The sequence below is a fragment of the Typopeltis vanoorti genome, chromosome 13, assembly GCF_054136105.1.
Source record: "Typopeltis vanoorti isolate ZY-2024b chromosome 13, IOZ_Tvanoo_1.0, whole genome shotgun sequence".
Lineage (NCBI taxonomy): Eukaryota > Metazoa > Arthropoda > Arachnida > Uropygi > Thelyphonidae > Typopeltis > Typopeltis vanoorti.
The window spans coordinates 70,237,550-70,250,450 of NC_143561.1; the positions used below are offsets into that span (position 1 = coordinate 70,237,550).

The following is a 12,901-nucleotide window of genomic DNA, read 5'->3' on the forward strand; positions in this document are numbered from 1 at the left end:
TTAACATAATAGTGTTATTTGCATAGAGTAAAGGATTAAGCTTAACATCTTGTATTTAGATATTGATTTACCACTTTTGGATTGTATCAGAGCTTCCGTAGCTTCATCAGTATAGACAAAGCCCTTTGGTCAGAAAGACCCGGGTTCAGTTCCCGTCAGTGATGTGAGGAACCTTCATTTGGTCTCTTTCGACTAAAGGTGAGTTAGCTGGTCTCATAACCCTACGGAGATAGGGGGTTCGTTCACCCAGACCCCCCCCCCCTCCCCGCAGAACAGGCAAACTGACCCTGTGAACATGCTTGTACAGACATGGGACATCTCCAGAAATAAGGAGTAACCAGCCTATTCCGTAGGAGCTCGATTCAAAATACCTACCCAGTAAAATGTGTACTGTGTGCTTCCTGCCATGTTATTGTTCTTCTTTCCAGTCAATATCTCCATAGTTGAAGTCCCTCGATAAATGGCTCATATACCATATAATTGTATGGTCATTTCAACTGAAATAATCAAGAGGCTGAAGCTGCATTATCTTTGATTTTGATGAAAGTTAGTTATTTTAGAGACCCCTTATGTGTGTATCTTTTCCATATCTACAAAAGAAATTTTTTAAATTCTTTAAAGAAATGTTTAAAAAATTAACATTAATTTTTAAAAAATCAAATTTTTATTAAAAAATTAAATTTTTTGTGTCACTTTTCTAATTTGTACAAATTAGTACAAATTTGCTACAGATATTCTATCATGTCTATTGAATAATATAAATGGAAATTATTGAGCAAATATTAGTTCCTTTAAAGCTATGAAATTTAATTTGTCCATATGACGATTATTACACAAATTTTGCATGTTTGGAAAATAAAATTGAAAATACACATCAATGATTATAAATTTAGTTCAATATATTCTGGATATATTCAGCTGTGTTAGAAAAAAAATTCTAGGACTAATAGTTTTTAAGATATCTTGCCAAAACCAGTTGCAATGTGTTAAAATTAAAAAACCAGAGAAAAATCAATTTAAAGTTTATAACTATACTTTATTATTATTCTATGAATATTTAAAAGCCACCAGCAATATGTGTTATCAACAGGTGTTTTAAATAATATATTCATAGATTTTTGCTTTCTTTGTAATTTTTCTTCTTCTGAGGCAGCTTTTTTTGCTCTTAAGCATCTCTGTTTTATCAAATATCTGAAATGTTTGTAAACATTGTTCACCTGTTTTCAGTCCCAATCTTTCAAATACTGGTAATCTTCCTAGATCACCACCATTAAAAGTTATCAGTGCATCATATACTGCCATTTCTTCTCTTTTAGGCATATTTATATATATTTATGTTTTGAAATGTTATATTAAAACTTAATTTTTATAATAAATCTTAGACTGAAGAAACACACTTAAACACACACGAGTTAGTGGTGGCCATATTGGTTCTGGTTTTAGTGTTGTAAGCTTTGCTCTGATTGGCTTATTTCAAAATAGCATACAATATAGCAATGGTAGCAAGAACCAATAAAATTTCTTCTCACAATTGATTTTACTTACGAAACCGATGTTATAGAGCTTTTAAATCTACATAATTTTCTTTTTAAATTTTTTAATTCTGACAATTACAAGCAAAGTTATAACAGTTTAAAGTTTTTGCATATTTAACGAGCATTTAAATGATAAATATGATAAATAATATAATAAGATAACTCAAAATATAGGAAGTTTTTGAGTACTAAAAGTACGGAATATATTCTTTAGTATATAAACTTTATTTTAAAAAAAATTTTTTTTTTTCTTATTTTATCTCAAAACTATGATTTTTTGTGGGTACCCTAACCTTAATAAGGTTAAAGAGAATTATTATTGTTTTTTGTTTTTTTTTAGGTATTTTTTGTTATCCGACTGTTATCAGCTCAAGTATCTGTCAATATGCCTTCCATCCAAGATCCAGATCCACAACTGAGTTGTGACCTTATGGATGGTCGTGATGCCTTCCTTACTATAGCTCGTGAAAAGCATTATGAGTTCTCCTCACTTAGACGAGCAAAATATTCTTCTATGGCAATGCTTTATGAACTTCATAATCAAGGTCAAGATCGTTTTGTATATACATGCAATAGTTGTAAAACCCATGTGGAAACAAGATACCATTGTACAGTTTGTGATGTAAGTATAGTATATAAGCATACTTTCTTAAATGTATAAGTACATCAGAATATCATTGCCAGCCTGGTTGGTTGAATGGTTACATATCCACTCTCCAGCCAAAAGGCTGCAGATTCGAATCCTGCCATGGGCATGGATGTTTGCGATTGTCTGCGAAAAGACTAGCAGTAGATGGCATTGGTGATGATGATTGTAGTTGTGTTCATTGTAGTTGCTTGGTGAATTGAGTGGTGGAGGCAGAGTTGTAGAGTAAGTGCCCTCCCTTGATGAGTCATTGGACTCCCTGGAGGTGTCATGTAATAATAATAAGAAGAAAAATTCTGCATAGAGATGTATATGCATTATGTGCATAGGATTAAAAGATTAACTGTCTAATTTAACTTACTGGCTTTCTGGTGACAGAGTATATATTATATCTTAACATTCATTAAAATAAAGATGCCAAGAAATTATATTCTTGGTTTATTTTTTATCGAAATATAAGCAAAGTGTTTTCATGACTAAGCTCCTTGTGTGTATATATATAGAGAGAGGCTAATGACTTCACATTAATTTCCTTAGTATCCTATAATGCAAAGCACACATCCTTTTGACTGTGTATAGTGCTAAGCATTATGGGTACAGCCACTACTCAGACCAGTATATAATTTCTTGGCATCATTGATTCATTGATTTAATTTATAATCAAGTGAAAAAAACTTTAAGCATCTAGCTCTGATCCAGGTTATTTTATTAATAAAATGTGACATCTTTTCACTACTTGTATATGATATCTGCATTATTTCAACCTCGGCATCACTTCTGGGTCTGGCTTCCACTGATGAGACCTCAGTAAAGGTCAAAACACCGGTCTGGGTAGTAACCCTTCCCATAATGCAAAACATTATGGAATACTAAAGCAATTAATGTAAAGTCATTAGCCTCTATATACAAGGAGCTTAGTCGTAAAAATGCTTCACGTGCAAGCTTTGCTCTCTTACACTTTGATAAAGGATAAATCAAGAATATAATTTCTTAGCATCTTTTAATTTAATTTATAACCAAGTGAAAAAAAAATTTTGGAAAAAAAAAATTACAAAACATCTAGGTGAAGTGCATATTATTAATTACATCTATTATCAGATTTGAGAATCTACCACTCAAGAGAGAAATGAGTTGGATTAATTCATATGAGAACTTTTCTGTAGTGTGGTTATTTTGTCTGATTGAAATTATTAAGCAGCTTTTATAATTTTTTTATTACATAATCATATTTCTAAGAAAATGTTAATCAACAGAGCTATGTTTGATGTGAGAATAGAGGGAATTATTAAAATGTCATATTACAGCCTATAAAAGACAGTTAACTTTCATTATAGTAAACTCATAATACCACAGAATTAGTTTGTTGTAGTGGGTGGTTTGTTGTGATGAATATGCTTGTGGGATTTTGTGGCTTTTCAATAATTTATACTGGCATTGTGTTCTGTAGTGAGAGTTGACTGCCCTAACATTTTTATGGTAAAGTTGGCTGATTACTTTAAGGTGACGCTGCATTTTTCTATTTAGAATAACTTTGTAAGAGAAATTGTTGTAAATTCTGACAAATCTGTTAAGAAATTCAATCACCTTTATCAGTTTCTGTAATGTTTGATTCATTACTATTCATGTTTCTTGCTGACAAACTTCACATGAGACACATAGAAAGGTTTAGATATTATCTGTTGTTCTCTTTAAATACTAGACCCATGCACAAAAGATCACAAGACCTATCACTGCCATGTGTGAATTAGAACATTGCAACTTAATTGTTCAGCAGTTTGTCTTGCAGGACTGAATTCCTGATGCATGATTCAAAAGGCATTCCTCCATTCTGGGAATCTAAAAAAATCTGTGCTCTTTTCATTGCCTCATTTTTGAATGCTGTTTTGCACCATTTTATTAGTGGCTGGGCAGTTTTGCTGAGTTTAAAACAAACTTGATGCATACTCTCCTCTTTTGCATCACTTATTTTCTTTAGAACCCAATAAACATTTAAACCACACTTAAATAAAACTATGTAAGTTCCTTTATTTGGGGTTTTATGTCAATGTGATGAATTGGAGGCATGAAACGACTTATAAAAGCACTAATTGGTCTAGATCAGAGTTTTGAGATTATCTTAGTCTGCCACAGTATGCTGAGGTGATCTAGAGCATCAGTATTCAGTGGTAGTATCATACTACCATCATTTCTCACCTCTTACTTCTAACCTAATAACATTTGGTTTGCACTTCATATCTAATACACTGCAAGAAAGACCACTTCTAAAACAGTTAAAATCTTCAATATTTTGATTTGTTTACTATGAACATTAGTTCTTGAAAATACCTTAGCTGTATTTGGCATGAATTGGTTTGGTATCACACTGCTTAGAGGACACAAATTTGCTCAAGAGTTCTTATCATTTGCCTTTTATTAGATTAAGAATTTTTAGGTTTGACAATGTTCAACGTTCCTACAATTAATTCTCATGGGAGATTTTATTATCCTCTCTTTTAATTGAGATCATTACTCATATAAGTTGAATAATTTTATTTATTTATTGGGAAATACTATAAAATAGCATTTCCTAAACTTTATAGAGCTAGGGACTTTTTTCAGTATAGCTTGTTGAAGTAAATAAGTAAATTTGTAATCCTAGTGAAATATAGATATTATAGCCTGGCACAGTGCCAAGAAGAGTCAATTCATGTTGAAAGGGAGAAAGGAATAAGGCAATGTACAATTTATTCACCAACATGTGAAATCACCTGCTTTATATGTAAAATTTTCCAACTGTTATACATGCAAAATAGTTATCACTTTAAAAGCTAGAATTTTCATAAAAGAAAAGCTATGTAATAATAACATTAAATAATAATAATCATTCATCAAACGAAACGCATTGATTACCCTATTGTTGAAATGGATTCACCTTCCTCTGGCATGTGCAGAAGTGTCAAGGGGTCTCACATCTGTGGTCGAAATACTGTTTAATTTTATTTTGTATTATAGCTTGATTTTTCTCTGACAGCTCACTTTTGAATTTTTGAAGCCACATTTGAATTTTTATATTTTCTGAATAGTGTTTTTTTTTATGTTCTGTTCTTAATTACCTGGGCTCAGGAAGATTACTTTGAAACAGTGAACATTATAAACAATGATAACATCATATTCAAAGATCAGATTATTCTCTTTCCTTGAAAGAGTAGAATATTGTATATTTCTTCAAAGGCCATATATTTTAGCCATCATCAGTGGCAAACTGTAGTTTAATACAAAGTAGAATGTGAACAATGGAAGTTTATTGGCTTCCTCACTAGAGAGAGAGAGTGGATAAATTCCATTCAATATTAAAAAGGAAATCTAAGTATGGTATCTTCTAGGAACTATGGCAAATTTTCCATAGTTCCCAAGAATATGAATTTCATTTTCAATTAAAGGGTGATCTGAAATGTTAACTACCCAATTGGATGCCTCATCCAATCAATGCCCTTATCCTGAGAGGGATGGTGAGTAGTCAGCTCACCATCGCTCTCAGAAGATTGGAATTATCAAAGCTTTATTATATTTTTATATAATAAATATATATTATTTTTTATTTATGCTCTATGCTACAAGAAATTTTAAACATTAAATTTTATGAAATAAAAGAAATTTTAAGTCAAAAAGACAGCAACGTGTCTTTTTGATTCCTATGTTCCTAGCTCAAATAACAAGGTAACAGTACATAGAGTTCCTATTCCATACATTTCTACCATCTCAGAACCAATTTCTAGAATTCTTAAGAAATTTAATCTAGTGCTATATTTATTCCATTCAACAAATTATCATCATTGTTTTTACCTTCTAAAGATACATGTTCCCATCTTGCTCCTCCTGTTGTCTACCAAGTTTCTTGTGGCTGTCACCTTTTGTATTTTGGATAGACTGGATGTTCAGTAGAAAAAAGAATTCAAGAACACCAGTCTTAATCACCATCTGAGAAATCTGGTCTTGCAAAACCTGGAATAGATACAGACCACAGTGTCCTTTGTCTGCAACACTTACTCCATCGTTGTCAATATAAATTCGATTGCTTGTTTAAAGAAAGTACTGAAGCTTTACTTCATTGTCTGAACTTGAATGAGAACAACTGCCTCTCACTATCAACAATATGGGGAAAGTCTTATTTTAATCACACATGATTAATGTGGAATTAAAATTTTTATTTATTTATTTTTTTGTCCTTATATATCGTTCTATTCTGCATAGGAATTTCATTTTTTCCAGATTATATTATCTTTTCTTCTGCAGTTTTATTCTCTATATTTAATCTCCATGTAATAGAAATCTTGCCAGAACTCGATAGACTCTTATTCTTATATGTTTTTGAACTTGATTAAGTTTGAAATTATTATCATTATTACTGTTATATTTAAGAAATTGAAAATTTTAACATCATTGTCAACTTTTTTTTATGTATCATATAAAGCATTTAGAATATATGAAACAGTTGATTTGTCCCAGAATTTTATTTTCAATCATACTTTTACCTTGTACCAGAGGTAGTTCTTTAAAAACCTTGATTTTCATTTTATATGTTGATATTTCCATCACATTATTACCAAATGTCGTTGGCACTAATCAAACATATACAAAAGCTTGGGTACTGAGAGTTGTTCATTTTTGGTTTTTGCACTTTAATTCACAACACAAAGAAAATAAATACAAAAAAAATTTTCTTATTTTCTTTGTTGTAATTTTAACGATAATAAGGAAATTGATCATTGGAGTTTGTTCTTCTTTACTTCTTGCTAACTATTTAGTCATCTCATGTACGATTGGATATTAAGTGTAATTCACAATCCAATTTAATTGTTGGTTTTATATTTTTCTTCCATATCTGTACTATTCTGTATTATTTAATATACATACATATATATATATATATACATACAGGGTGTTCGGGATAAATTTGACAGTTTCGTAAGGAAAAAGAAAATCTTCTTTGTATCTATTAAATTTAATGAATTGACAAAAAAACATTACAGGCAGAGTTAATTACAATACTATCAACAAGATTTACTCAAAATAACCACCATTAGCATCGATCACAGCTTCAATTCTGCTTCGGAACCTCGAACAAGCTGATGCTACAGTCTCCCTGGGAAGGGCCGCAAAAACTGTTTTAATTTTATCCATTAACTGGGCTTTTGTATTACTGGAAGTGCGATTGGTGTCTTTTTCAACTGCGCCCCATACAAAATAATCCATGGGGTTAAGGTCTGGGGAGTTTGGAGGCCAAACATTTGGACTGGTGAAGTCGTAGAAATTTTCAGACAACCATTTTTGACTTTTCCCAGAGGTGTGGCAAGGGGCCGAATCCTGCTGCCATACATACGGCCTACCATTGGCTACCCTTGTTATCCAGGGCTTGACTACAGTTAGCAACTCCACGAACAAAGCCCGAATTCCAATGCCAGGGTTCTTCAACACCTGTTCCTGCAGATTTGCGAGGAATTCTGCTGTACGAACGCAATCAGATCGTCTGCTAGGGATCTTTCTTCTTGCTACATCCTCGTAGTCACCATTGCAAGTCTCTAGTTCATGCCTGATTGTTTTTACTGTATTCAGGGAGCATTGGGCAGCAGTCGTAATATCCTTATTTTGATGGCGGGCACGAATCATCATGATACAAGTTATTCTCTTCCATGATTCAGGTGGGTTCCAGCTATCCATCCTTTCTGACATCTTGTATATGAATGAAGAAGGGTCCAAACTTTTAAATGAAGAGAAGTGTGTGTTAATACATGTAACTTACGAAAAAATATAATTAATTATAAATATGTCAAATTTATCCCGAACACCCTGTATATATATTAAAGAAGAATGGTGACATTATTCTATAGCTATTTGATTGTTTTATCACGATGTTAGTTATTATTTATTTTATTTATTTATATATTTTTTTTTTTTTTTTTTTTTTAATATTTATCCCACACATGAGAGGTACAAGAACCTAGAGTACATCAGTGCTCTGTGTGCAGGGTAGACGAAGGTTGAGAGAAAAAAAAAAAGAAATCTATTGACATTCTTCTTAAAGAGTTGTAGGTTGTAAACACATCATGAGGAAGAGGAGAAGCAGGTTCGATTAGTTTGCAGTTGTACTAGAAAGGAATGGTGAACAGCAGCTATGCTTGTTTTAATAGGCCTAACAGCAAGTGGAAGAATGATGTTTGCTAATTCATTGGAGCAGTAACCATGGAAGTACCTGTGTTGAACAGACACAGAGCTAAAACATTGCATCTCTGAGATAGAGGCTGAAGTAAGCCTGTGAAGGAAGGATCATCTATGAGCCGAATTACTGTCATCTGGACAGTACCAAGAATTTTTAAGGAAGTTTTAGGTACACCACCTAATGTGTGTGTATGTGTGTGTGTGTGTGTGTGTGTGCACGCGTGCGCAGTATTCTAAGGATGTGCAGATTTGGGATTTGTGCAGGGTACAGCTGGGTGGGTGTAAAATAGCTTCTTGGATAGAAAAGAATGCCTAGTTTTTTTTGAAACTGAGGAAGTTATTGATGTGATGTGTTTGTGCCAAAAGAGATTGGAGGTAAATGTCAGTCCAAGGAGAGAGAGTTCATCTTGTCTAGTGATATGTGTATTACTGAGGATGAAGGAAGGTGAGCTGAGATCCCTTTTGTGAGAAAAAAGGCAGGACTAATTTTGGCAGCATTGCAAGTGACTAGATTATCCTTGTCCCTCTGAAGGATGGTGTGGAGATCAGTGTTTAACACTTTCATTGCCAAGCTGAAAATTGGAATTTCGTGTGGTGGCCAAATTTTTTTTATTTTTTTTTTATTTAGTTAGCGACGTCCATGCGATAACGCGTGATCGGCCATTTGGTGAGAACTCGCATCGCGCGATCGTTCATTGCCAAGCTGAAAATTGAAATTTCGTGTGGTGGCCAAATTTTTAAAATTTTTTGATTTAGTTAGCGACGTCAACGCGATAACGCGTGATCGGCCGTTTGGTGAGAACTCGTATCGCGCGATATCGTGTGATTGGCAATGAACGTGTTAAGGCACTAGTTGCAGATGATCTTCATGTAAGGGATGTCTGGAAACTACATGGTTTGTCAAAGGAGTAGGATGAGTGGAGAGTGCTATTGTCAGCAAAGCTATGAATAGGATTTGTAGTGATTGAGAGTAGATCATTTATGCATGAGAATGGAGCCCTGAAGTACTCCTGCATTGGTGACAAAGCACAAAGAGAAGGAGGTGCCTTCCACCATATGCAGTGAACAACCAGAGAGAAAGCTGGCTATCTAGTTAGAGAGGATGGTAGGTAGACTGAAGGAAGGTAGCTTGCAATACAGGCTTTGATGCCAAACATGATTATAAGCCTTGGAAATCTCCAGGGCAACAGCACATGTTTCTCCAAACTTTTCATAGGCATATGCCCAGTGGTGAGTGATGTAGACTAAGATGTCAACTGTGATCTGGATTGGCAGAATCCATATGGTCCTACATTAACTGGTGAGCTTCTAGGTAGGGAAGAAGTTGACCATCGATAACTTTTTCCATTATTTTGGAGAGGATTGAGCTGATTGCAGTTGGTCAGTAGTTGGATGTTAAGCTTTTGTCTCCTTTTTTGGAATGGGTTGGATATATGTTAGTTTCCATAAGATAGAATAGGTGCCAGATGAGTATAGAAGATTGAAGAGACGATAGAGGACTGGTGTTAGCTCAGGAGCACAATATTTGAGTACAGTAGGATAGATGCTATCGGAACCAGATGACTTTGAAGTGTTCAGGTTGTTTAATATTCTTCTTATGTCTTTCTGCTGAAAGGCCACAGGAGGCATATGGTTCTCAGTTGCTGGTATGGAATGATGTGATTTGATTTCATTGTCTGTGCAGGAGTTAGAGGAAAAGAGTGATGCTAGGAGATCAGCTTTTTCTTTGAGTGCTGTAACAGTGGTGCCATCTGAATGGGGGAGAGAGAGAGAGAGAGGTAGGAGCACAAGTGAGCAGAAGTTGCATCCAGTGGCTTTTGTGAGAGACCAGAAGGCATGGCTACCATTTGGACAAGAGACAGGTTTTCTGCTGTTGATTTCTATAAAGTAGGATTTGGATTTGATTTACATTTATTGCATGCTTCTGCATAGGCTTAGTATGAGACTTGGGTTCTTGGTGCAAGCCACATGCAGTAAGCTGAGGAGTTTTTTTCTTCAACTGTGTTCATACATGTTCTGTTGAACCAGGACTTAGAAAGTGGATATGAATTTTGGATGGAATTAGGAATGAATGCATTCATGCCACTGAGGATGATTTCTGTAATTGCTATAAGCATTGGTGTCTGGGTCAGAAGAGTGAAAGTATTAATCATACCATGGGAAAAAAGACTGTTAGTTCCAGTCATCCCAGAGGACACGAAATTGGGTGTGTTCAGAGGAGGGGATTTCTGTGAGACTGGAAACTTGTGCTTGATTGTTGTCTGAGTTACCAAGGGGAGAGGTAACTTCTACATTGTGTCTGGAAAGAGAACTAGTTTTAAAAAATAAAAAGATTAAGGGCATTGGAAAGTGGAGGGAATTATCTGGAATTCAGGTAGGTAATTCTAGTAGCAAGGCTTATACGTTGGTCATACATAACTGGTAATTAGCTTACGGAATTAGCAACGCATATAAAGGATATTAATTAAAGGCAACTTTAATGAATAACTTCAATATTTCGGCAACGTCACGTTGCCATCTTCAGGAACATAAAAATGTGGTATGTGCATGCAGGCACTAACAAAAGCAAATGAGGAAGAAGGCAAGAAACTAATATTGTTCCTAAAGTCCTAATGGTGCCCTCTGGCAGGCTAATTTGGTTGTCTTGGCCATTTTGCTGAAGTTCTCATAATGTAAGTCTCAAATTTGTTGAGGTTTGGAACGTTTTTTAGAGCTGCTGATGATTCCTTGAATAATCTTTCGTACTTAAACTTGCTGCAGTGTATTATTTTAGTTTTCTTCCAACGAATTCTATGGTGGGTATCTAGGGCATGGTCTGCCAGCCCAGAGTGGCTGTACTGGTGAAACCGGATGTAGTCTTTGTGTTCTGAAATCCTGATATTTGCTGTCCTGCCTGTTTGGCCAAAGTAGGACAATTTGCAGCTGCAAGGGACCTGGTATACACCAGGTAGGTCTAGGGGAAGTGGTTGGTCTTTGGTAGAGCAGATAAGGGATGCTAACTTTTTATATGGTCTATAACAGGTAGATAGTTGCACAGTTTGCGTTAGATCTTTGCTTATAGCAAAAACGTCTGGCTTGATCTGTAGTGTTGGAGAACAGGAATCAGTTTGATTTGTGGACATTCATGTCACCTAGGATGATGACTTCGCTTTCTGGGTAGCTGGATTGTAGATGGTCAAGTTTCATGGAGAGGAAGGTGAAGAGATCTTTGTGGTTTGGAGACCGGTAAATGCAGCATATGAGTGTTACTAAGCTGGGCAAGGAAACCTTCAGCCAGAGTAGGTCAAAAGCATGGGACTCTAAATTTGGCATTCTCTGGCAAGTAAGGTTAGAACGTAGTTAGAAAATGAATCATGAAGAGTATAATTTGGGCATTGAAGGTGAACTGTGGTTGATGTAGATGTAATTTGGGTTTTTTGTTAAGAGAAGGTAGTCTGATTTGGATGTCTGGAAGGGAGTGGTGAATGTTGTTTGGAATTTAAATGGGTGTTTTTTTACTTGGGCAAGCAAGAATCATTAAAATAAACTAATATGTTTGAAGGAGAACTTTAACCAGTGAAGACTTAACAACTAAAAAACTGGGTTTTTAGTTTATTGTTAGTATATAAAGATATAAAGTAAACCAACTAGTTTCACCATAAAGGGGCTACCTGTGTGGCTTGTTCAGGGTGAAAAAAATACAAATGTATGGCAATTAAATGTAAAATATATGTTAACAAATAAAGCTTACATGAAGTGTTATAATATAAATGATAGAAATAGACAGTGGAAGGTGGTATATGTAATCCACTTTCCAGCATTGTTTTGGTGATGATTAGCTGAAAAGTTGAAATCTGGTGTGTGAGAGAGAGTGAAGAGATCTGATAAAGAATTTCCAAATGCTGCAATGTCACTTAGAACCAAGGAATGATTCTTATTAAGAGAACCAAATGGGAAAAAATAACCATGGGAGATTTTTTTATCTGACAAGAGAGGAATTTTCTTCTAGATAAGACATAGATCTCTTATTCTAATTGTCATGATTTGGCTGATCTTTCCTCTGTATCATGAGTAACATCTACAAAATGTTCTTTCTTTCTTATCTCAAAACTTCTAGAAGTCTGACCTATGTAGTAAAAGCCACAGGAACAAGGAATTCAGCAAACCTCAGCATGTGATGTTTGTAGAAGGGGTTATCATGTTTAGGATAGGAATAGCACGTTTTTTAAGAGTTTGAATGATTCCTACTTTTCAGAGAAAACTGATACATTTTTTTTTTTTTTTTTTCTCACATGCTTCTATGTGTTTCTATTATTTATACTACAATGACTCCTGCAAGCTTCACTTGTTAATTTATATTTTAAATTTGCTAGCTATACATTTATATATATATATATATATATATATATATATATATATATATATATATATATATATATATATATATATATATATATATATATATAAAAATCAGAAAATATATTAGGGTTACCAAGTAATTTTATAAACTTGGTTATTTTACTCCTAATCCCAAGTTTATAAAATT

The 12,901-nt window shown here is 34.1% G+C and overlaps 1 protein-coding gene across 2 annotated transcripts in view; it reads left to right on the forward strand.

Annotated features, from left to right (window-relative positions):
- The window catches only part of LOC150100272 (histone lysine acetyltransferase CREBBP-like), a 345,238-nt gene that overhangs the window by 316,195 nt on the left and 16,142 nt on the right, over nucleotides 1–12,901 (forward strand). For both annotated transcript variants that reach the window (XM_090403052.1, XM_090403053.1), the window contains exon 25: nucleotides 1,876–2,157. In XM_090403052.1, coding sequence (XP_090259178.1) covers nucleotides 1,876–2,157 — 282 coding nt within the window. The remainder of the gene's footprint in view (nucleotides 1–1,875; nucleotides 2,158–12,901) is intronic.